Source organism: Macaca nemestrina, chromosome 14, assembly GCF_043159975.1.
Source record: "Macaca nemestrina isolate mMacNem1 chromosome 14, mMacNem.hap1, whole genome shotgun sequence".
Classification (NCBI taxonomy): domain Eukaryota; kingdom Metazoa; phylum Chordata; class Mammalia; order Primates; family Cercopithecidae; genus Macaca; species Macaca nemestrina.
In genome coordinates this window covers 20,673,522-20,699,965 of record NC_092138.1, presented here as the reverse complement: position 1 = coordinate 20,699,965, position 26,444 = coordinate 20,673,522, and the positions used below count along the sequence as shown (strand labels likewise).

General features: G+C 34.5%; 1 protein-coding gene across 4 annotated transcripts in view; it reads left to right on the top strand.

Annotated features, from left to right (window-relative positions):
• The window catches only part of LOC105498962 (vacuolar protein sorting 13 homolog A), a 246,971-nt gene that overhangs the window by 134,387 nt on the left and 86,140 nt on the right, over positions 1-26,444 (top strand). For all 4 annotated transcript variants that reach the window (XR_011612428.1, XM_071077637.1, XM_071077638.1 and 1 more), the window contains exons 34-45: positions 253-400; positions 3,857-4,010; positions 8,872-8,999; positions 9,384-9,553; positions 10,126-10,343; positions 11,049-11,281; positions 12,464-12,556; positions 13,051-13,407; positions 14,355-14,456; positions 15,890-16,048; positions 16,217-16,472; positions 17,785-17,945. Coding sequence is in view for 3 of the 4 variants with exons in the window: in XM_071077637.1 (XP_070933738.1) it covers positions 253-400; positions 3,857-4,010; positions 8,872-8,999; positions 9,384-9,553; positions 10,126-10,343; positions 11,049-11,281; positions 12,464-12,556; positions 13,051-13,407; positions 14,355-14,456; positions 15,890-16,048; positions 16,217-16,472; positions 17,785-17,945 (2,179 nt within the window). In the remaining variant the exon portion in view is untranslated. The remainder of the gene's footprint in view (positions 1-252; positions 401-3,856; positions 4,011-8,871; positions 9,000-9,383; positions 9,554-10,125; positions 10,344-11,048; positions 11,282-12,463; positions 12,557-13,050; positions 13,408-14,354; positions 14,457-15,889; positions 16,049-16,216; positions 16,473-17,784; positions 17,946-26,444) is intronic.

Here is a 26,444-nt window from a genome sequence, read left to right as displayed (position 1 = left end):
CCTGGCTCTATTTCTGTATAATATGGAACACTCAGCTTAGTGTAAGTCACCTAGGTTTTTAGTGGGATAGAACATCACTCAACTCATTTTGACAGATAAAAAAAAAAAAGCCTGATAGATTTTTTTCCCTTTATACCCAACAAATTATTGATTTCTGCTATTTGCATATAAAAGGATACATTTAAGTTAATCTTTTTTTAACTACCCGAATGTATATGAGCCAATTTAAAAGAATGTTATCTTTACTTATAGATCTCAATTTATTAATGATGCATACCAGGAAGTACTGGATCTACTACTGCCATTAAATCTGGAGGTGGTGGTTGAACGAAATTTATGCTGGGAGTGGTACCAGGAAGTTCCTTGTTTTAATGTAAATGCTCAGCTGAAACCAATGGAGGTAACTTTTTTTTGGATACTTAACAATTTTTGTTTTGCTTGTTCAAAAATATTGCTTGGGGACATAAGGCATCATTTGAGTGGAATTTGTATATATATAATCACCTTGGTCAGAATTGAAGTAGTGATTATATTAAATTAGAATTCATTTAAAAATGGTCTCCATTTATTACTGGAGATAAAATGGCAAGGAAGCGATGACATTGTCTCTGACTTCATGGAACTTGCCAGTTTAATGCAGAGGTTGGTGGTGATGGTGATCTGGAAGGTATAGTAGTAGTTAGATAGTAAAAAAAGTAATCTGACACATAATTAAAATAGTTATAAATTGTGGTAAATATAATGAAGAACACAAATAATAGGCATGGTGTTGTAGTCAATTAGATATGTTAATAGATAATTTATTGGAAAGATCTAGATTAGAAATACTAATTTTGGAGTCATCAGCATATAGATGGCATTTAAAGCCGTGGAAATATATGAAATAATCTATACAAAGGAAGAGAAAGTATTAGAAGAATTCGTAAGTCGAAAATGAAAATGGCAAATGTGTCACCACCTTAGTTTTACCTTCTTGTTGGTTGACATTGCTTCAGAGATCTCTCATGGAACTGCCCACAAGTTCATAGTTTTTTCCCTTGACTGGATGAAGGTCAAAAGTGTGTCACATGCTTTGCCGAAGTGATAGCAACGTACACTCTGGGAGATTTCTTTAAGAAACCTACTTAACAAATCCTTCTCCCCACCTCCCAGTTTCCCTATTTCTTTCTGTAAAAATTTTATTTATTAAGAGAAAACCATCATTTTAGGGATTTCAGACTTTTAAGTCAAATGTATATTCAGAGCATAAAACATGATAGCTTTATGAAAATCTTAGTGTGTAAGATAATAATGGCTGCTTTAACTTATAGGGTAGGAGATGGAAGTTATCTTCTTAAGATAAGTATTTGAAGTCTATTTATATTGGTGAGATAACAGATAGAAACTTGTAAAACATAAATAGTGTGTTCCACCCAGCATGCTGGGGCCATTGCCACCCCACTGGGCCCAGTTATTAGGCGTATTTGTGTGGGGCAGCAAAGACACTGCTGTCCCGTGCTCTTCCCAGGTGGAATCCATACAGAATGTCCAGGTGATGCTGCAGACAATCTGCAAGTGCCCAGCTGCCTTTTGAGGCCAACCCTCTAGGATAAAGTTGGTGCTTCCCTTACTCTAATTCACTTGAGTAGTTGGTTAGCTGCTGTTGCAGCTCACCCCAGAGCCCAGATATTTGTTCCCTCCTGGGCCTCATCTTCTGTGTCAGGGAGAGGCTAGAATCGGTTGTGAAATCGATTAGTCTAACCCATCCAGACCAAGTGGAGCAGCTTGTGATTTCTGACTTGTCACATTTTCGGTGGTTGCATACACAGCCTGTCCTGACATGTAGATACTGCACATCAGCAGCCCTGGGATCCTTACAGTTCTTTGAACTTCCTCCACTGAGCTCCTGGCAAAAGTGAAGGAAGAGTGCCGGTTAACAATCAGTATTTGAGGTGCATGCGATAGACAAATACTAACTGGAAGACATGGTTTAGAAATTGTAATATTTAATTTCTGCTTATTATATGAATTATTTTTGCAGTGCCTGCTACATAGTTACAAAATAAGCATCATGAATAAATGAATGAAGGAATGAAAGCTTAAAAAACCCAAAACATTAGTAGTATGTATAAGGTACACATGGACTTAATTTTAAAACACTAAGTTAGTGTATCATCTTTGAAATGCAGTCAAAGAAAGCTTGGCACAAGTAAAACTTATTAAATATTGTGTGATTCAAATTATCTCCTTGGGGCCATAACAGCTAAAAATATATCTAATCCTTTTTGTTGTTTTGACAAACTTAGAAGTGAGCCAAACTCAAAGATCTTTTTTACATTATTGCTGTTGTGTTAGGGTTCTCCAGAGAGAGACAGAGAGTGTGTGTGTATGTAAAGAGAGAGGGAAAAGGGAGAGACTTATTTTAAGGAGTTGGTGTACATGATTGAGGATGCCACCAAGTTCAAAATCTGCGGGGTAGGCCAGCAGGAAGGATACCCAGGGAAGAGGTAGTGTTGGAGCTCAAGTCTGAAGGCAGTCTGCTGGCAGAATTCTTGCTTGGAGGAGGTCAGTCTTTTTCTATTAAAGGCCTCCAACTTCAATACAAAGTGATTGGATGAGGTCCACATGCATTATGGAGTGTAATCTGATTTACCTAGAGTCTAGTGATTTAAATATTAATTTCATCTAAAAAATATTTTCACAGAAACATTTAATGTTTGACCACGTACCTAGGTACTGTGACCAAGCCAAAGTGACGTACAAAAGTAACCATCACAGCTATTAAGGCAGGTCTTATGCTGTTGATTTGGGACTAAATTTGTAACAGCTAGGATTTGAAATTGGATCTTTATTTATTTATTTATTTATTTTTGAGACAGAGTCTCTGTTGCCCAGGCTGGAGGGCAGTGGCACGATCTAGGCTCACTGCAACCTCTGCCTCCAAGGTTCAAACAATTCTGCGTCAGCCACCTGAGTAGCTGGGATTACAGGTGTGCACTATACCCGGCTAATTTTTGTATTTTCGGTAGAGTCAGAGTTTCACCATGTTGGCCCAGCTGTTCTCTAACTCCTGGCCTCAAGTGATCTGCCCACCTGGGCCTCCCAGAGTGCTGGGCTTACAGGCGTGACCCACTGCATCTGGCCTGAAATTACTAGCTCTGAGTTAGTTCCTAGTTTATGTGTGGACCTAAGCATATTAACCATTTAGGTTCAGTGTCTTATAAATATAAATATCAGGATTGCATCGTTGGTGCATGGTTGTAATCCCAGCTTCTTGGGAGGCTGATGTCGGAGGTTGAGCCCAGGAGTTTGAGGCTGCAGTGAGCTAGGATTGCATGACTGCATGCCAGCCTGGGTGACAGAATGAGACCCAGTCACTAACTACCTAACTAAAAATAAATAAATTTCAGGATTATATTCCATATACCTAGGACGTTTTTGAGGTTCAAATAAAATAGTTCATGTAAAACACATTGTGAACTCTAAAATTTTTGATTAACCAAATGTATCATTTTTGATTATTCTACATTTGTAAAATGAGGTGCTTACTAACTAAAAAAATCCAAAGTAGATAGATAACTACTTAAAGTTCATTTTAAAGGTTTAAAATTACTAGATTATTTGGTACATTAATAACGAATAGTTCTTTATTCATAACTTCATTGGCGTTAGCACCTAATTTAGTTCTATATTTCACAAGCTACTAAAGAGCACATGGTCATTTAGAAAACTGAATATTCAGTTTGTAAAAATGTTTAATTGATGTGGTAGAGGATTGAAATAGTCTTTCATTTTTCTCTTCTGAGAATTTTAACTGTAGTTAAATTCTTCAGTGAAGTAGCAGTGCTAAAAAGAGCAAATATTTTTTGTTTAACAGTTCATTCTTAGTCAAGAAGATATAACAACTATTTTTAAAACATTGCATGGCAATATATGGTATGAAAAAGATGGTAGTGCCTCACCTGCTGTAACAAAAGACCAATACAGTGCCACTAGTGGAGTTACTACTAATGCTTCACACCATTCAGGAGGTATGTTTTTAAAACTTCAAATTTCTTCCTGTTTTCCTCTCTTTCTCTCTTTTTCTTCTGTCTTCTTCCCTCTCCTTCCCTCTATCTTTTCCCTCCTTCCTCCCCTCTTTCTTCCTCCTTTCCTTCTTTGTTTCCTTCTTTTTCTTTAGTTTGGGCAAAATAAGATTTGTAGGTCTCTTTCTAATCAGCTAATTCCATTCAGACATCTCTAAATTGTCCATTAGTCACTGTGTTGATTTTTTTTCTTTGAATGAAAGTTCCTAGTCCTATTGTAACAAAATTCCTCAATCTATATTCATGTTTTCCTGACTTCCTTGTAGCTCCTCATTTTCCATTTTTCTCTCCTTCCCCCATCTTCTCCCTATCCCTAGTGTGGTCTATATCCCAAACAAATCTTTTATATTGATATTAGGAATATCAGAGTATTAGAGGTGCAGAGAGAGGCTGGCTCATCATTAGTAGATGGTGGAGTTTAACAAATGTTTGGGAGATGGATGGAATGGAGTAGAAGGAAGCAGAACTCAGAGAGAGGCTTCATCTAATGTTAGATCCAGTGTGCTCCATGGAAGGTGGCTGGTTTCTGAGTTCAGCACCAGCACATACAGAGGGTTAGTTAGTGCTGGGATGACTTTGCTGCATAAGCATAAAGTTTTCATTCTGGCATTATAGGGGATCCTCAGACTTACCTACCTCAAAATGAAACCTGCTAGTTCACAAGACTCACCTTTGCAAAGCCCTGAGGTATTACACAGCATTTTTACTCAGAGAATCCTAACAGAAAAACAGCTTTACATTTACAGCATTGTAGGAAACCCCACCCTTACTAGCTGGAATAATGAAACCAGTCCTTTATTGTTAAATATGAATGGTCAGATATGAAGAAACTTGTAAAAAACCCAAGCATGAATGAAACTAAGATAAAGAGAATAGTGTTTTCTGAAGGAAACAGATAGTTGAGGTGACAGAAAAGGAAGCAGACAAAAAACAAACTCTGACATTCTAAGAGGATTTTGAGAAGATAGTATAAGAAATGGATCCCACTAGCACCACCAGCTCACCCAAGCATTGGAGAGTTGCTGGAAATCTAAATATTATTGCTAAAAATTTAAAACAAAAACACTAAACATGGAATTAGAAGTATTGAGTTGGAATATTTGGTTGAGGCAATCTCCCATGACAGAGAAGAAAAAAGCACAGGGATGGAAAATGTGATCAAACTTAAAGAGTGATGTTTTAGTTCAGAAAGTCCAATTCCAGAATAAGTGTTACAGAAGAAATAATTGAGGAAATGGAAGGTAATTCTTTAAAGAAGATAGTACTCTCGTTTTATCTGCAGGGAATATGTTCCAAGACCCCAGTTGATGCCTGAAACTTTGGGTATTACCTATGTTTGGATAGTACCCAAACTATGTTTTTTCCTGTACATACATATGTGTGATAAAGTTTAATTTATAAATTAGGCACACTAAGAGTTGAACAACTATTAGAACAATTTTAACAATATACTCTAATAAAAGTTATGTGAATGTGGTCTGTCTCTCAAAGTATCTTAATATTTTCAGACCCCAGTTGACCTGACTGCAGGTAATTGAAAGTGCGGGTAAGGGAGAACTGCTGTAAACTGTCCAGACCTAAGTAAATATTGAAGGAAGCTCTTGGCTATAATGAATCTACTGAGTTTCCAGCAGATTGGATAAACTAAGATTCCACATGCAAACACATTTTCATGAGATGTCAGAATGGTAAAGCTAAGATTTTTTGAAGTTTCAGAAAAAAACAGGCTGCCTGTCAGGGACTTAGAAAAAAATGATTGCATGATTGATTTTTGTTGTTTTTATTTATCAATAAAACATGATGGAATAGAATCCCTGGATGGTGGAAAACAATGGAGAAATGTATTCAAAATTCTAAGGAAAGTGGTTTTTGAAGCTCAGATTCTATACACAGCCAAGCCAATACCCAAAATGTGAAAAGAAAATAATTCTCAGATTTCCTGTGACAGAGTTCTTCATACCCATTCGTAAAAGAAATTAGTCTGAAAATGTATTTCAGCAAGTCAGGGAATCTAGGAAAGAGGAAAATATGGGGTTAAAAAAACCTAGGCCTACCCAGGAGTGCATTGAAAAGGAATCTCCAAATTATCTGTGTGAATAGGCTAGAAGGTAATTAGCTTTCATTAAAAAGTAAATGAGAATGCTTTAAGAAAAAAAAAGCCATGTGGAAGAATGTCTTATAGAAGAAAAATAGCATGAATTCCACATAGTATGTAGGATACAGAGTTAGCTATATTATATAACTGATATAGAGAGGAAAGTGTTTTCTGTTCTTAAGAAAGAAATTTCTATACCCTGGTGCAGAAGTGGACTAAATTTTGCATAATTTTGAGCCATTGTTAGAATGTGAGAAGAGAACCTCTTATTTTTCAGAGGTGCACTCATTGTGACAGTATAGCAGCAGAGGCAGTATTAGTGTAAGTCTCATTGAAAAATACTACATGGTCATAGTTAAACAACACGTCAAAGACTTCTTATGTAAATAAAAAAGTAAATGTTATGAACCGTGATAACTTAGAAGTAAGGACATTACTAAACAAAGCTGTAAAGAGGAAGATGGTTCAGGGGAAACAAATAGTAAGGGCTTAAAGAGTGAGAGATAATGTCTGCAGTTGATGTAACAAGAAACAGATGTTTGAGTATGTTATTTTAATTGTTTTCTTCTGGAAATTTTTACACATATACCAAAGTAGAAGGAATAAGGTAATGAACCCACATGTATTCATCACCCACTTTCACTCATTAATATCATGTGGCTGCTTTGTTACTGCCCTCACTCTGCTCTTCCCCCTTCTTCCTCCAGCCTATAAGATATTTTAAAGCAAATCCCAGATATTATACCATTGATTGCTATTTTTCCATAAGCAATAAGGACGTTACTTTTTAAATATAGTAACGTCATCACCCTAAAAATTAGCCGTGATTCCTTGAGACCATGAAAATATCCCCTTAGGGTTCATCTTTCTCCTGAATGACTCATTACAAGGTTTGTTTTTTTTCAAATAATGATAAAAGTGTCAATTCACAAAGAAGATGCAACAATCCTAAATGTGTATATACCTAATAACAGAACTGTAAAATATCTGCAGCAAAATTGACAGAACTAAAGAAGAAAATACACATATACAGAATCATAGTTGGCGATTTGAACACACCACTCCTGGTAAATGATAAGATATGGCAACAAACTTGACATAATTAATGTAATATAATGTTACACTCACTTGCAGAATACATTTTTGTCTTTAAGTTGTTCCTGGAATGTTTACATTCTCTCGTTCTGTCACCCAGGCTGCAGTGGTGCCATCTCAGCTTACTGCAAGCTCCACCTCCTGGGTTGACGTCCTGCCTCAGCCTCCCGAGTAGCTGGGACTACAGGCGCCTGCCACCATGACCGGCTAATTTTTTGTATTTTTAGTAGAGGCGGGGTTTTACCGTGTTAGCCAGGATAGTCTCGATCTTCTGACTTCGTGATCTGTCTGCCTCGGCCTTCCAAAGTGCTGGGATTACAGGCGTGAGCCACTGTGCCCGGTCGTTCATACCATTATTTATCAGGAAAATTTCACATTTCACCAGATGAGTTAAGTTGTAGAAGACTGACAACACCAAAGGTTGATGAGAATGTGGAACAGTTGCAATTCTCATGGACTACTGATAGGAATGTGAAATAGTATAACCACTTTGGCAAAGAGTTTGGCAGTTAACATATACCTACCTTTAACAGAGCAATTCCAGACCTAGGTATTTACTCCCACCGCACCCCAAAATAAGTACATATATACACAAAATGACTCATTTAGGAATACGTATAGCAGGTTTACTTATAGTAGCCCAAATCTGGAAACAACTCAAATCTTCATCAATAGGAGGATAAACTCTTTTCATAGAGTGCATGAGTAGCTGTAAGAGTGAACTACTTGTACATGGAACAACACGGTTGAACCTCGAAAACATTATGTTGACTGAAAGAAGCCACACAGAAAATTTTACAATCTGTATGACTCCATTTATATGGAATTTAAAAATATACAAAACTCATCTATGATGATTGAAATTAGAATGGTAGAGAGGTTGAGGATTGGCTAGCAAGTGTTAAGAGGGAACTTTCTAGAGGGATATAAGTGTTCAGTATCTTAATTGAAGTGGTGGTTATGTGGATATATACACTTACCAAATTTCATCAAATAGTTCATGTAAGATACGTATATTTCATTGTATGTAAATTTCTATCACAATTGAAAATATATTACCTGGCATGATGGTACTTTTCTCTGAAGTTAGATATAATGAGAATTAGAAAGTGGTGTGTTTTAATTTTAAGCTCATTTAATATGTGCATATAATGTCCTGATTCAAAATTTAAATGTAGAAAACAAATTTTGGATTCTTCTCATAAGTAGAAAAATTTTTTAAATGTCTCTTGGTTTTAGTTTTTTAAAGTAAAATTTGAATACTAAATTATGTGCCAGGTACTGTAGTATGCATTTTACATGTGCTATTTTACTTAATCCCCAAAACATATTCAGTGATTAGGTCTATTTTTCCTTGGAACAGAACAGTAGTGGAAACAGAAGCATCAAAAGGAAAGAGAAACACCAAGTGTTCAATTAATATTCCCAAATTATTATGGAAAGAGTCCTAAGCCAGAAACTGAGTTTTACATGTGAATTTCCTAGTATTTTATTTTCTTGAATGTCATTTTACTATACCTGTTTAATTAATAGTTCTATTAAATCTATTTCAGGGGTATTTTAATGAGCTAATTTTTAATATATTTTCTTTTATTAAATAACTTTAATTTTTTCAAGGAGCAACTGTGGTGACAGCTGCCGTGGTAGAAGTACATTCACGTGCCTCACTAGTTAAGACAACACTAAACGTGAGCTTCAAAACTGATTATCTCACCATGGTGCTGTATAGTCCAGGTCCTAAACAAGTAAGTCCAGGAAGAAAAGAAAATGTATTTTCACTTGCGAAATTTGCATAGGTAGATGTTTTTAAAGTAAAAAATGTTAATACTTAACATGTATTTTGTAGTATCTGTCCCTCCGAGAAAAGTGGTTGATCTTTTTACTCTAATAATAATTGTAACCATTTCCCTTTTAAATGAGTTATCTATCATGTAGCTAATAATGTGAAAAATAAATTGTAAAATTGAAGTGATATGTATATATTTTTGGCTTTTCATTAGAGCCCTTTGGAGACAGAGAATTTTGAGGTTTGTTATAAGCAGAGGCAATACTTTGTAGTAGTTCATATCATAAAATACACGTTAGACTTGTGTTTCTGTGTAATTTTGTATTGATTTCTCCTTTCATAGGCTTCCTTTACAGATGTTCGGGATCCTTCTCTGAAACTTGCTGAATTTAAATTGGAGAATATTATAAGTACTTTAAAAATGTATACAGATGACTCAACATTTTCTTCCTTCTCATTAAAAAACTGTATTTTAGATGATAAAAGGCCTCATGTCAAGAAAGCAACTCCTCGGTATGTATTGTAATGATGTTCTAAGGTTTTACTTGAAAAATTGTTGATATATTTTACAGAATTCATTTCCAGAGTTGCACGTTCATTTTCTGAGTGCATCCTAGGTTCCTTAAAGCTTCAGTTCAGTCAACTCGTAGTACTCAGTTAACATTTAAAATGTCCTGGTTCTGTTATGTGCTATTCTTACTGAATAATTGATAGATTGGTTGAGTAAATAGAAATAATCAGTGCAATTAAATTGGTTTTTACATTATTTAAATTACATTCTCTAATATAAATTATTGTTAATCCATGCTAATTGCAATGGGAAGTACATGAAAAATTGAAAAGAAAAAATATCCTGAGATTCAGACTCATAATTTATTGAACATACACTTCCTAATTTATGATACATTTGTGTTTCAGAAATTTGTAAATTTGTTATTTGGAACACTTTATGGATCTTCCCAAGAGACATGACTTCAGAATGCTTTTTTTTTTTTTAGTCAGTGAAAGAGATAAGAAGTCTTTAAGTTTTACTCGTATGTTACTTCTAAGTTACTCATGTAAGGAATTGTTACTGTGTTTTCCAGAATGATAGGACTGACTGTTGGTTTTGACAAAAAAGACATGATGGATATAAAGTACAGGAAAGTCAGAGATGGCTGTGTGACTGATGCAGTCTTTCAAGAAATGTATATTTGTGCAAGTGTAGAATTTCTGCAGACTGTTGCAAATGTCTTTCTGGAGGCCTACACCACAGGCACTGCTGTAGAAACCAGTGTGCAAACATGGACTGCTAAGGAAGAAGGTTAGTTATTGGCTAAAATATTTAATATTTGTTTTATTGAAGTGCTACAACAGGACTTACCTTGATTAGCCTTTTAGATCATCAAGGTAAATACTTTAAGAAATTAAAATTTTATTTTTCAGAGTAGAAGGAAAACCTTAATGTGTTTTCTGGGAGGTTGTATAGTTTGCATTTTTTAAAGGTGTGAATATATATTGCATTTAAAAATTATGAAACCTATATTAGAATAAGTAATTGTACTTCAGGCAGTAACATGAAGGAATTTGCCTAATGGAAAAAAATAAGCGAGCGAATAATCAACCAACCATACCTTTTCACAATTAAGATAATATTTCAATTTAAAACACTCATTTATTTTTCTTGTATTTATTCCTAGCTTTTAATATATGGTTTCTCTGTTATCTTTTTGTAATATGTCATTTACTGTGGTATAGTAGAAAGAGTATCAAGTTGAGAATTGGAAACTAGATTAGGGTCTAGGCTTTCCAATTAAATAGTGGAGATTTCCCCCTCATTTAAAAATGTTCTTATGTCTATAGCTTCTTCAAATCTTCACTAAGGGTTGTAGTTGATTCCTTTGGAATCTAAGATTCTTTTATTTTACTTTTTACTATTATTTCATTTTATTATTTTCTTATAAATAATAAATTATTCATAATATATAGCAAATATTTTAATTTATTAATTTATTTTTATTTGTTTTAGTACCTACACAGGAATTAGAGAAGTGGGAAATTAATGTTATTATTAAAAATCCTGAAATTGTGTTTGTGGCTGACATGACAAAAAATGATGCTCCTGCCTTAGTCATTACAACACAATGTGAAATTTGCTATAAAGGTAACCTTGAAAATAGCACAATGACTGCTGCTATTAAAGATCTCCAAGTGAGAGCCTGCCCGTTTCTTCCAATCAAGAGAAAAGGCAAAGTCACTACTGTGAGTTAACTATCTGATCATCTGCTTAATTGTAAACTATTTAGGAAACAAAAACTACCTACATGTTTTCCAAACTTGCTCTGTAAAATGTCTTCTCTCTGCTTAGAGAGCTTAGCTTAGAATGTTATTGACCAGCTTTGAAACTCTTTCATTCTTCCAGATGTTGCTCATTATTGTTAGTATTTGTGGGAATATTCTCAGTAAAAAGTTGGGTTCATCTTGACACTTTTCAGTTAAGATCTTACTTTGACTTTCTAATCATGTCAATTCCAAATAGCTCTTTGGACTTTTAAGACTTTCTGCCAGTTGTTTGCTGTGTTGTTTCAGTTTTATTGTTTTAACTTTTTTCTCCCATTTGGATGTTTTTGCTCAAATAATGCGTTTTTCCTTGTCTTCATGTAATGTCATTTGAACTTTCGGCCATTTGCTTTGACATAGTTCACGTTGATACTTTACTCTCTAGTAACCTCTTGGCCTTCCTCCTCTTTATAACTCTACTTAAAAATCATTCCTTTACAGACATCTTTTCAAGTGAACTGGCTGACTCCCAGCAAATACTTACAAAAATATTTGAACTTCTAAAGGAGTAATAGAAACATATGTTTTTGTTTGTTTCTTTGTATTTTGTTCCTGATGCTTGGTATGCGTCTACAGAAGCATAAATGTTCTAAACATTGTCACCATATAAATATAAGATGTAATTTTGATACAATGAATATATGTATATTAGTTAGGATGTAAGATAAACTGTTGCCCAAATTTACAAGACAGTTGGCCCTCCACTAAGCAAAGAGAGAGAATAGAAAATGGAGGGTATACCAATTCTCTCTTAAATTTTGACTTAGAAGTTTTACATATATATTTCTTCTGTTCACATCTTTTTTGGCTTGAACATAGCTATATGACCACACTTTGCTGCAATAAAGGTTGGAGAATGTGGTATTTTTTTCCGAGCTACCTTCTGCTCAGATAAAACTTATATTACTGTGGAAGAATACAACAGATATTAGGTTCTAGAGGTCCTTCCTATGGGACAATTAAGGAGTGTATTAAGTAGTAACTTTTTAAATAGTTATTTTTATTAACTCGTTTATTTGACATACCTATTACTAGGAAAGTCTTTAAATAGAAATATTTTTATATTTAAACATTAATTTAGTGGTATTGATTTTTCTCTCATAGGTTTTGCAGCCCTGTGACTTGTTTTATCAAACTACTCAGGCAGGTACAGATCCACAAGTGATCGATATGTCAGTAAAATCCCTGACACTAAAGGTAAATTAAAATATAATCGTTTGAATATTCAGTGCATTTTTAAAAAGTAGAAAAGCCTAGAAAGTTATTATAGCAAGTCTTTTCATTGTTAGGCAAACAAAATAGATGTATCTGTGTTTTTGAAAATATATTTTTATGAGATATTTACAAAGTAACATTATTTAATACACATTTTATGATGAATGTTATTCTGTATTTTATTAAATACGTTTGTGAGGTTAATATCTAATATCCCTAATAAATATTACTGAAATTATTTTATACTTCATCAGTTTAATAATATCTACAAGATTCATGTAAATATTTTAACAAGTCACAATTAGTTATGGTAATTTAAAAAATTGTATAAACAATAGTTTATACTATTTGTGGTAGTAATGTTAATTCAATATTTAATTTCTCATAATCCTTCAGCAAGTGTATTTAATATTTCTTGAAGTAGTATGTTTCAAAGTATTTTGTATAGATTTATCATTAGTTTTTTTTCCATTTAGGTTTCACCAGTTATTATAAATACTATGATTACCATAACTTCAGCACTGTATACAACTAAGGAAACCATCCCAGAAGAAACAGCTTCTTCTACTGCACAGTTATGGGAAAAGAAGGATACAAAGACTTTAAAAATGTGGTTTCTTGAAGAATCAAATGAAACTGAAAAAATAGCTCCCACAACTGAATTGATACCCAAAGGCGAGATGATAAAAATGAACATTGATTCTATTTTTATAGTTCTTGAGGCTGGAATTGGTCATAGAACAGTGCCTATGCTTCTGGCAAAGTCACGTTTTTCAGGGGAAGGCAAAAACTGGAGTTCCCTAATAAATCTGCACTGTCAGCTTGAGCTAGAAGTAAGCATATTTTTCCAGTTTTATAACAGATAATGATACATATGGAATATTATGGAATCTTACGTAGCTATTTAAATTAAGCTTATTGTAAATATGATGTTGGGTCAAAAACTTTTAGAAAAAAGTTTTCAAATTTTGCCCTTGAATAATTGCTTTTATGTATACAGTCCTTTCACTTTTAAAGTACATCTCCACATTAAGTTTGTATTTCAACTGATTTTATCAACTTAAAGGTAATATGTTATTCAACAGTTGTTGATTAGATTGAGAATTCTTTTTTTTAAGAGTTAAAGTTGAGGCCAGGCCCAGTGACTCACACCTGTAATCCCAGCACTTCGGGAGGCCAAAGCAGAAGGATCGCTTGAGCCCAGGAGTTCAAGATCAGCCTGGGCAACATGGTGAAACCTTGTCTCTACTAAAAATACAAAAAATTAGCTAATGGTGGTGGCTCACACCTGTAGTCTCAGCTATTCAAGAGACTGAGGTGGGAGGCTCACTTGAGAATAGCTGGGAAATCAAGGCTGCGGTGAGCTGAAATCGTGCCACTGCACTCCAGGCTGGGGGACATAGTGAGACCCAGCCTCAAAAAAAAAGAGTTAAAGTATTATCTTTTTTTTTTTTTTTGAGGATATAGACAGAATTTCTGAATATGTGGATAATAATCTCTTCTGATAGAAATATAAAGAGTTAGAAAGATATGCCTTATACTTTTATATAATGTAGAATCAAGCAAAGATGCTTTAAAGGGGGTTTTATCTGGACTAAATTGTGAAGAGCGAATATGTACTATGAAGTTAGCCAGGTGAGGAAAATGCTGAGGGAGTGTTTATAGGAAGCTACTGAATGGCATGTAAACTGGTTTTCGTATAGAAGAAATAACAGGGCTAAAAAACATGGTGGGAAGCAGGATAGTAAATCATTTTTAATTTAAAAAATTCTCTCTATAGGTGCATTATTATAATGAAATGTTTGGTGTATGGGAGCCTTTGCTTGAACCCTTAGAAATTGATCAGACTGAGGATTTTAGACCATGGAATCTTGGTATCAAGGTATATATATGTGTGTGTGTATATATGTATGTATGTATTTTAAAAGACTACTTTTTTTAAGAACAGATTTAGGTTCACAGCAAAATTGAGAAGAAGGAACAGAGATTTCCCATATACCCCCTATTTCTGCACATGTATAGCTTCCTCCTTTATTAACATTCCCTCATCAGTGTATATTTGAAGTCTGAAAAAATTTTCCAAAATTGAGAATGTTTATGCCATATTAGACACTTTATTTTAATCACAACAAAGTCCAGATTGTGTCATCATGGGCCTTGCCCACATGCTTCCTTGTTTGCCCTCTTAATGTAATTTTCAAATCTCAGGCCAATGTTTCCTATGCTTCTAATACGATTATGTAACAAGTATTATGTGCCAGATACAGCAACTCTTGGAGGAAAATAGAGTTTTTATCCCTAGTTTGACTTGTGAAGGGACTGAGACCAGGGAGGTTAAGAGACTTCTTGAGGTAATAAGCTACAGAGTGGAAGAGATAGGATGCAAATCCAGCTGCAGAGGGGTGAAATCCACTCTAAACCACTGTGCTATAACGCCTCTGTCATCTTCTTGTAAGTTGTTGTCTATCCTGAGTTTCCTTCATCCTCTCGGGAGGTGTGTATGTGTGCGTGTGTGTGCAAGAATGTATATTATATGTTGGAAATATATTGTGTGTTTATATAATCATGAGAATCGGGGCCTTTAGATGGATGAAATTTTGCTTCTGAAGTAAGAGACTGCAGAATTACTCACGTATTTCCTACCTAATAATGACTTGGTCAACCTGCAGACAGATTTTCAGTGGCTTAAAGCCAGTTAAAGTAAGAGCAGAGGTGGCTAGCTTAGCATGCTGAGCTCTTTTCGTATTAGATCATTTAATTTTATTTTCCAGATATTTTAGATGAAGGATTTTAAAAGGAATTCCTTGATGGTTTTTAGGTTAGAATACACATGGTCAGTGGATCTGTGACTCCTAAAAAATGGTAAAGGGTATTGATTCTTATGAGCTCTAGGTTTATAACACTGTTCTGCTGCTATTGCCTGCCTTTGTAAGTCTCCATGTTTCTGTTCTTTATTATTAGCATGACCAATACGTTAAGTTACTGTTTTCTGAGTTTTTATGTTGCTTTGAAGTATGTGCTTTTATATTCAGATGCCAGGTACACATAGTAATTCTAGGTCTTTATTATTCCTTCTGAATTATATCTGCCAGTTTACTGTCACTGAGGATGACAGGATTTATTTTCTCTAATATTTCTGTCCTGTGTGACCTTAGTTGGCTGATGTCCAAGTAATTTCAGTAAGGCCGTAGAACTTACTGAAATTAGAAAAGATAAAATGTACTGATCTCTCTAATGTTGTTATTGAGATTTGTCTAGTTATGTTGTGTTCCTAGAAATAATTTTTTCTTGTATTTCTGTGATTTATCATTTTAGATGAAAAAGAAAGCCAAAAAGGCCATTGTTGAGTCAGATCCTGAAGAAGAAAACTACAAAGTGCCAGAATATAAAACTGTCATTAGTTTCCATTCAAAAGACCAATTAAACATTACATTATCCAAATGTGGTCTTGTAATGTTAAATAATTTAGCCAAGGTAAGTAAAGAAATTTGGAATTTTAAATATTGAGATACTTGTCTGAGTTGATCTGTCTGTTGAATAAGAAGTTTAATGACTTAGTTATTTGTCGTTTGTCCTCTACTGTTCTCCTTGTCATTTAATTTTACACATTTCATTTTATTTAAGATAACTCTTTCTTATTAGGCATTTACAGAAGCTGCCACTGGATCTTCAGCTGACTTCGTAAAGGATCTGGCACCATTTATAATTTTAAATTCCCTTGGACTTACTATCTCTGTTTCGCCAAGTGATTCTTTTAGTGTACTCAACATTCCTATGGCAAAATCATATGTATTGAAAAATGAAGAAAGTTTAAGTATGGATTATGTCCGAACCAAGGACAATGATCATTTCAATGCAATGACCAGCCTAAGCAGCAAACTCTTCTTCATTCTTCTTAGTAAGTAGTTGCTGTATTACCTTCCTGGGGCTTTTTTGTTTTAAATTACAATTTACATGTTATTTTACTCTTTTGTAGAATCTTAGCAAGGTTTTTGTTTTGTTTTGTTTTGTTTTTTAAACTCTCCTTTCTAATAGGTCACGAGCTGTTTTTTGTCTTTGCAGTGTCTTGGTTGCAGTGTGTCATTACTAAAACTTTGTATTCCAGACTTTTTCTTTATCCACTGCATTATTCAGAGCATGGCAATTTACTGCTTTGTTGTTGGGAGGAACAGTATTAGATCTCGCCCTCGTTCAGCTTTTATAGACCATAGATGTTTAATGTTTGTGGGGATTCTTTTATTCACATTTGGTATCACTTGATGGCATTCCACTAGTTTTGCAACTGAATGACTTCAAAGTTTGAATTCATGCAAATGGCAATTTTTAATGGTTTTAGGATTTGTAAATAGTTTTTTTTTAATGTTCTGCCTATTGAGATGAAGGTTTTTTCCTTTGTCTTTTCTGCTTCCTAGAAGTTTTTCATTTTTATTGGAGGTGAAATATATACATTCTTAAATTATCATAATATGTAGTCATTGTGAAGTTAAATAGTCCCAAAGCCTCACCTACACCACTTTTTGATACTCTGGCATTTAAGTAGTTATTGAGGAGGGCATCATTTAGAAGATTAATTAGACATGGGAGGGTAGGCTACTAAAATTGCTTGTGTTTCTAGTTAGAAAATAACATGTAACAGGTGTTTCAGGTATTGTCATAACGTTGTACTTAATGTTCTCATAAATTTTACCTCTTTTTTTTTACATTTTTATGAATGGGATGGTAAATGAAATTTATGCAAGTAATTTCATCCCCAATACAACATGTGTTTTAGGTAAATATATATAAAATTTTGTGTAATCAAGTCCAAGATACAAAAGGAAAAGTGACACAAGTTGTTGGAAAAATTAAAAACAAAAATTGTAGTCACCTTGATATTTACCAGTGTCTACCAAAAGCTATTATGCTCTGGTTATTCTTACAGCAAGCCAGAGATCAATATTCTTGTATTTTATAGTACTTGCTCTCGTTACTCATTTTGGAAAGGTTTGCTCTTGTTGTCTTGGGTTAAACTCCTGAATGGGATTTTTTAATGAATGCTGTGGAAATATATGGTGGCTTCTTAAAATATCCCTTTTACGGACTATATCCGAAGACTTTAGTGACTATTATTTATAAGTTTAAGAATCATCTGAAATTTCTAATATATAACATGTAAAATTAATTTTTAATGAATTATAATAAAAACTTTTAAACATACTTATTTAATTTAGCACCTGTTAACCATTCTACTGCTGATAAGATTCCTTTAACAAAAGTGGGACGACGTCTGTACACTGTAAGACACAGAGAGTCTGGAGTTGAAAGATCTATTGTTTGTCAAATTGATACAGTGGAAGGAAGTAAGAAGGTCACAATTCGCTCCCCAGTGCAGGTATGAAATGATCAATTTTGGGGGATGTCCTGTTATGCATATCTGTGTGCTAATAAAATTTAAAAAAGAGAAAAACACCAAAGCAAATTATTACTGAAAGAATATAAACCGTAAGAGAAATACAACTGATATCAAAAGAAGAGTCACTACCAGCAGTTGCACTACTCAGATATGACCAGTGGTAGGAATTTGTTTGATATACTTCTTATAATTTTTTAATAGGAATATTTTGTAAAATCTTCTTAGGGTATTTTTTATAAATACTCATCAGTGTTTTGCTTTAGGTCTTTGTAATGTATTTATATCCTTTCTATTTGATTAGATAATTCTTAGAGAAATAAAAAAAATTTTACAGCTTTGTTGAGGTATGTACAATAAACTACATATATTTGAAGTTGATGACTTTTGACACAAAAATCCACCTTTGAAACCTTCATCACAGTCAAGGTAATGAACACATTTATTTCTTAGAAAAATTTTCTATTTCCCCACTTTCCCATTCCCAGGCATCCACTGATCTGTCCTCATTGTACATTAGTTATATGGCCTAGGACTTTACATAAGTTGAATACAGTACAGATGGAGTTTGACTTTCATTCAGAAAAATTTTGTGTGTGTGTGTCAACTCATGTGTATCCATGTTGTTACATGCAGTTACATGTTGTTTCTCAGTAGTCATCTTTATATGGATATGCCACATATCCATTTTGAGTGAACCTTGGTATACAGTGTGAGGTTAAGAATTGAGATTTTGTTTTTTTTTTCACCATGTGGATTTTTTTCCAGAGGATTCTAGTTCCTTCTCATTTTTCTTTAAACTTGAGAATCAGGTTATCAATTTTGTCAAAAATCTGGATAAAATTGGCTTGTCTTTTAATGTTTTAAATCCTGATTACTCATTGGTAGTGTTTAGAAATACAGATTATATTAACCTCTATTTGCAGTCTTAACTAGACTCACGTATTCTAGTAGATTTGTGTAGATTTAGATAGTTACGATAGTTGCAAATGAAGACATTTGTACTTTTTCCTTTCCAATCTGGATGTGTTTTATCTTGTTTATATTGCCTATTACACTGGCTAGAATACAATTCGAGTAGAAGTGGTGACGTCTTATGTTTTTGCCTTGTCCATTCTTTCACCATTAAACATGATTTGTGTTGTAGTTTTGTAGATGCCTTTTCTTACATTGAAAACATTCCTGTCTATTCCTAGTGTGCTGAGAGTTTTTATCAGAGTCGATTTTTGTATTTTGTCAGATGCCTTTTCTGTGCGAGAGGAGGATACATTTTTTCAATTGTTAGTATGATGAATTACATTCATTGATTTTTTTAAATGTTAGATCAACTTGCATTCCTAGGATTAATCTCACATAATCATGACGTCTTACTAACCTTTTAGTATGTTGTTGGATTTTGCATTTATATTCATGAGGGATATTGGTCTAGAGTTTTAATGTCTGTCTTTCTCTCTTCCTTTCTTTTCTTGAGTCTTGCTCTGTGCCCAAGGTTGGAGTGCAGTGGTGCCATCATGGCTCACTGGAGCCACATTCTCCTGGGTTTAAGCAATTCTTCTATCTCAGCCTCCCGAGCAGCTAGGACTGCAGGTGCACACCACCACACCTATTCCCCCATCTTGCTCCACCTCTCATTGTTTAACTTTTTAACTCATTAAAGCAGCAGTCCCCAACCTTTTTGACACCAGGGGCCTGTTTCATGGAAGACAGTTTTTCCACAGGTTGGGGGCTGGGGCATATGGTCTCAGGATTCCTTTCTCAAGAACAGAAAGCTCCACCCATATGTGTCCCTGTCCCCTGCAGGGACACCAAATTAACAACTATCTACACAGAAAAAAACACCATAAGAAACAAAAATCAGGCAAGCACTCACAATACTGGATTTAACCTCAGATCATCAGGCATTAGTTAAATTCTCATGAGGAGCATATAACCTAGATCCCGTGCACGCACAGTTCACAATAGGGTTCACCCTCCTATGAGAATCTAACGCTGTGGCTGATCTGACAGGAGGCAGAGCTCAGGCGGTAATGCTCTCAAGCCTGCTGCTCACTTCCTGCCGTGCAGCCCACTTCCTAACAGGCCACAGACTGGTACCAGCCCATGGGTGAAGGGCTGGGGACCTGTGTATTAAAGTGTGTTTAACGTGGGGTTTCTGTAGGCACCACGTAGTTGGACCTTATGTTTTGTTTTGTTTTGTTTTGTTTTTTTATTTAACCTAATCTGAAAATCTGTGCCTTTTAACAAGGATAATTAAACCACTTATATTTAAAAGTTGTTATTGATATGGTTGGGCTTAAACTTGCTATTTTTTTTTTTCTATTTGTCTCATTTGTTCTTTACATCCATCTTCCTTTTGTTTTCTCTTTCTCTTTTTTTTTTAATTAATTGAGCATTTTTGTTATGAATTCATTTTATTTCCTTGTTGGTTATTGGCTGTATCTCTTTATACTTCCTTGCCTTTTTTGTTGTTGTTGTTGTTATTACTTTAGGGCTTTATTACGTACATATTGTATTAGTCTACCTTCAAGTAGTACTTTGCTGCTTCACATACAGAATCAAAACTTTAGACCAGTATACTTCCACTTCTCATCTCCCACATTTGGATAATTATGTTCATACATTTTCGTGTCTATGTATGTTAGCCAAAACCCCATAATACAAGTTACTATTTTTCTTTAATGAATTATGTTTTAAATTGGTTTAAAATACAAACTGTATTTGATATTTATTATCACTTTTTTTCTTTCAGTAATCTCACAGCGTGGATCTGCTGATGATGAATTCTTTCAGTTTTTATTTCACATATATGTGTTACAGATATTTTCACTGGGCCTAGAGATCTAGATTGGCAGAGTTTTTTCCCCATACTTTAAAAATGTTGTTCTGCTGTCTACTGTATTGCATTGTTTCTGATCGGAAGTCTGCTTTTTTTCCTGTATTTGCTCTTCTACAAAATGTGTCAACCTTTTCTTTAGCTGCTTTTGAGATTTCTTTTTTCTTTATCATTGGTTTTAAGCAATTTGGTTGTGATGAATCTTAGTGTAGTTTTCTTCATGTTCCTTGTATTTGGGGTTTACTGACCTTAAAATCATGGATTTCTAGTTTTGATCAACTTTAGAAAACTTTTTGCCATTGTTTCTAAAATTTTTTCTGTCTTCGCCCTCTCTTCTCTCCTTTAGGTTCCAGTTAGGTATATATTAGGGTGTTTGAACTTGCCCCACAGCTCAGTAATGCTCTGTTTGTTTTTCCTTTCAGCTTTTTACCCATTTCTTTTTTGATAGTTTCTCTTGTTTTCAGTTTCCCTTTTCTTTTTCAGTGGCCAATCTGCTGTTGACGCCATCTGATATATTTTTCTCAATAGTACTATGAATTTTTTTGGTTTTTTATTTTCCAGTGTCTCTTTTTAGCATACTTAGTCTTCTAAGTTTTTAGTGATATTGGATATAATTTTAATAAATGTTTTAATGTTTACCAATTCTATTACGTGTCATTTTAGGTTTGTTTCATTTTATTGATGTTTCTTTTCATTATGGTATTTTTTTCATTCCTTTAATGTACCTGATAATTTTTTATTGGTTACCTAAAACTACTGTATATATCAGAACCAGACTTTGTTCTTCCTGTTTCTTTTAGGCGGATCTTTACTGAGCCGTAGATAATCTGCACATGTCCTGGTCATGACTCAGCTGAAGTTTTGACGTGGAGGGGACACTCAGTTTTCCAGAATTCTGTCTGTACAGCTTTTGCCTCTCCATGCAGGTCTCTCCCCTCCAGTACAATATGCTGTGAATTTCAGTCACATTGGCTTCCCCAGATTTTCAGATCTTGTCTCTTCAACTTGGCTGCCTGCTTCTCACACAGCAGACTAGAAACTCACTCTCCAGACAGCAAGCTGAGTAGTCATAGCTTCTGTAGCTTTTTCGTTTTTGTTTTTGTTTTTCCCTTGTGCTGCCTATTGTGCCTTATCTGAAACTGTGGTTTGATGTTTGTTGTTTGTTTCCTGCTTTTTAGTTGATTAGGGTGGGAAGCTATATCTGGTCCCTGTTATTCTAGCATGGCTGAAAACAGATATCCCTTCTCTTTCACTTTTTATTTAGGTAACTATTTTAAAAGGTGACTAACAGCCGCACTCATTACTGTTGATTATTTTGCCATTTAGTTAAATAGTTGAACGTGAATTTTGAATTTCTTACAGGTACTTTGTATAGACATATTTCTATTGCTTCAAATGTATAGAGCAAATAGTTTTTCTAGAATTAAAAATAGAGTACAGTTAAGATTATTCATTTATCAAATTCTTAGTTCTCATGTTTCATATGCTGCTATGATGTTTTTAAAGTAGAATTTGGTAAGATATAGAAAAATTATGAGAAAATTGTTTTACTAAACAATTTGTTATTATCTATTCCAAAGATAAATATGAGTATTTGGAGGTTTTCTGATTATTATGTATATATTAGTCAGAATAATACATTTTTGCCTGACCATTTTTTGCTACTCACTGGATGAGATACCATTTTTTGCCACTCACTGGATGAGATACTCTTCATACTTTTCTCTCTAAAGAAAGTTGCAACAATTCAGTCACCTCTTCAGGCCCCAATTCTAATTCTAGTTCTCTTGCTGTATCCACCATATCTGCAGTGACTTGCTCCATTGAAGTCCTGAATTCCTCAAAGTCATCCATGAGGGTTGGAACCAGCTGGTAATGTTGTTATTTTGACCTCCTCTCATGAATCACAAATGTTATTAATGACATCTGGATGATGAATCCTTTCCAGAAGATTTTCAATTTACTTTGCCTGGATCCATCAGAGGAATCATTGTCTATGGGAGCTGTTGCCTTAAAAAATGTATTTCTTAAATAATGAGACTAATATTATTTAAGTCAAATATACAATATTACATATAATATTAAGAAGTTGAAATTACTCCTTGATCCATTTGCTACAGAATAGATGTTGTGTTAGCAGGCATGAAGACAGCATTAATCTCCTGTACATCTCCATCAGAACTCGAGTGACAATGTGCATAGCCAATGAGCAATAGCATTTTGAAAGGATTTTTTTTCCTGAGAATAGGTCTCAGTAGTGGGCTTTAAAAATTCGGTAAACCATGCTGTAAACAGATGTGCTTTCAAATTCAGGCTTTGTTTTTCCATGTATAGAGCACAAAGTAGAGTTAGCATATTCTTAAAGGCCCTAGGATTTTCATAATGGTAAATGAACATTGGCGTAACTTCAGGTCACTTGCTTCATTATCCCTTTAACAAGAGATTCAGACTGTCCTTCGAAGCTCTGAAGCTAAGCATTGACTTCTCTTCTCTAGCTATGAGAGTCTTAAATGTCGTGTTCTTCCAATAGAAGGGTGTTTTGTCTAGTTTGGAAATCTGTTGTTTAGTGTAGCCATCTTCATCAGTGATCTTAGCTAGACCTTCTGGATAACTTGCTGCAGCCACTTGCCGCTTCACTTTGCACTTGTATGTTATACAGGTAGTTTCTTCCCTTAAACCTCGTGAACAAACCTCTGCTTCCAACTTTTTTTCTGCTACTTCCTCACATCTCTCAGCCTTCATACGATTGAAGAGAGTTAGGGCCTTTCTTAGGGGAATGTTGCAGCTGATTTGATCTTCTATCCTGTATTAGGCTGTTTTCATACTGCTGTAAAGAACTGCCCAGGACTTAGTAATTTATAAAGGAAAGAGGTTTAATTGTCTCATAGTGCAGCATGGCTGGGGAGACCTCAGGAAACTTATAATCATGGCAGAAAGCAAATGGAAAGCAAGGCACCTTCTTCACAAGGCAGCAGGAAAGAGAAGTGAATGCAGGAAGAACTACCACACACTTATAAGACCATCAGATCTCGTGAGAACTCATTCACCATCATGAGAACAGCATGGGGAAACTGTCCCCATGATCCAGTTACCTCCACCTGATTCCTCCCTTGACACATGGGTTATGGGGATTACAATTCAAGATGAGATTTGGGTGGGGGACGTAGTCAAATCATGTCATATCCAGACCACTAGAATATTCTTCCTGTTAGCAATAAGGCTGTTCCACTTTCTTGTCATTTGCGTGTTCACTGGGTTAGGACTTTTAATTTTCTTCAAAAACTTTTCCTTTGCATTCACAACTTGGCTGTTTGATGCAAGAGGCTTACCTTTTAGCCCATCTCTGGTTTTGACATGCACTTCTCTTTAACATTAATCATTTCTAGCTTTTGCTTTTGATTTAAAAGTGAGAGACATGTGCCTCTTCTTTTCATTTGAAAGAGGTCATTGGAGGGTTATTAATTGTCCTATTTTCAATAGTATTGTGTCTCAGAGAATAGAGAAGTCTGAAGAAGAGGGAGAAAGTGGGGAAAATGTCCAATTTGTGGAGCAGTGAGAACACACACATTTATTAATTATAGCACATATAATTATAACGAAAAGATTGAAATATCGTGAGAGTTACCAGAATATGACACCGAGGCACTACGTGAGCACATGTTGTTAGAAAAATGGCACCAATAGACTTGCTTGATACAGGATTGCCATAAACCTTTAATTTGTAAAAAATGAAATATCTGCAATGCACAATAAAGCAAAACATATAAAACAAGGTATGCGTATATATGAATTTACTACTTTTGATAGTCAGGAGAAATGGTATTATTCAAAATAAAATTTGCCCACAGTTACACAGCTAGTAATTAGCACTGCCAGTATTTATCTCAGGTTTGTTTCACTTTAACATCTATGTTCATTCTGCTATCATATTGCTGTTGCATAATCATAAACTTTAGGAATTGTTCCAGCAAGATAGCTTACCTGCAACATGCTTTTGTTTCTTTCTTATCTTTGTAATTTTTGAGAGACAGGGTTCTAATCGCCCAGGAGTGCAGTGGCATGATCAATGCTCACTGCAACCTTGACTTCCCAGGCTCAATAATCCTCTCACCTCAGCCTCTCCAGTAGCTCGGACTACATGTGTATACCACCATACCTGGCTAATTTTTCAATATTTTGTAGAGACAGGGTCTCACCATATTGCCTAGACTGGTCTCGAACTCCTGAGGTCAAGTGATCCTCCTGCCTCAGCCACCCAAAGTGCTGGAATTATAATAGGTGTGAGCCACTGTGCCCACCCACTTTTATACAGACGGATGTTCCCTTTTCCTCTGCTCCCTTAGACTTTTCAAGCTTATGCTCATTCCGTTTTCCAGACCTTTGATCTTTCCTTGAAATTTCAACTGCTAGTTTATTGTCAGCTTCCAACCAACTTTTTCCACACTAAATCTGAAAGGGAAAACAAAGGAAGCAATATCAGACTTTGATAAGTAACTTCACATTCCAAACAGGCACCATTTAGAAGCATGTGTTTCTTAATAGGCTCCATTTACATCAGTGATAAGTTGAATGTGAAATTTATTTGGAATTATATTTATAATCAGAAAATATGTTGGAAAACTTATAGTTAATGTCTGTTGTGGAATGCTCTGGATGTTGGTTATTGGTTTGATAGTGGACTTTGAAGTTTATTATAATACAGATGTCTCCATCCACACCATGGAGTTTTAAAAATATTGACGTTTAAAAATGGTTCCCTTAAATTTAAAAAAAATGCATGAAGTTGAAGCCAACTGTTTGGTTTCCCTCCTTAGTCCACATTCACTCCTTCCTTCTTCCTTGAGGCAATATCAATTTGGTGATATGTTGTGTATATTTCTAGTACCATATTTTAAAAACTACTTCCTGTCCAGAAAGTACATACTTGTGTTTTTAGTGTCTTACAGAAATGTTACACTGTTTCACCTTGTTATGCTATGTTCTGTTTTCATTCAAATATTTGTGTAACCATATACTGATACATAATATAAGTGTAACCATATACTGATACATAGGTCATTATTTTAATGATGTTACATGATTATATCAATTTGAAGAAAATTTTCTTATTTTTCCATTGTTGAGATTGTTTTCATTTTCATTTTTTTATAATAAAATCAGTGGTGTAGTGAACATCGGTGTCTTGAGTGAGTGTAGTAAACAATAAATGAATACACATGTGTAAACATTTCTCTAGGTATGGCACTAGGAGCAGAATTGCTAAGAAGAAAGTACATTTTCATTTTTACTAAGTTTTTGTCGAATTATTCTTCAGAGTTATTTTATCAATATACATTCTACCACTAGTGTATATGAGTTCCTGTTCGCATCATTTTCAACTGTTGATATTACCATACTTCTGATATTTTTGCAGTTTGTTGGTATTAAAAGATATTCTATGAATGTAATTTGTATTTTCTTGATTACTAGTAATGTCAAGTATCTTTTCTTCTTTATTGGTCAGTTTTTCCATTCTGTGAATCACCTGTTTACATTCTGTTCCTGTTTTCCTCTTGATTGCAACTTTCTTAATGATTTTTAGGATTTTTGAGTATGTAGTGGTTATAAACCCTTTGTCAAGTATATTACAGATATTTGCCAGCCTGTAG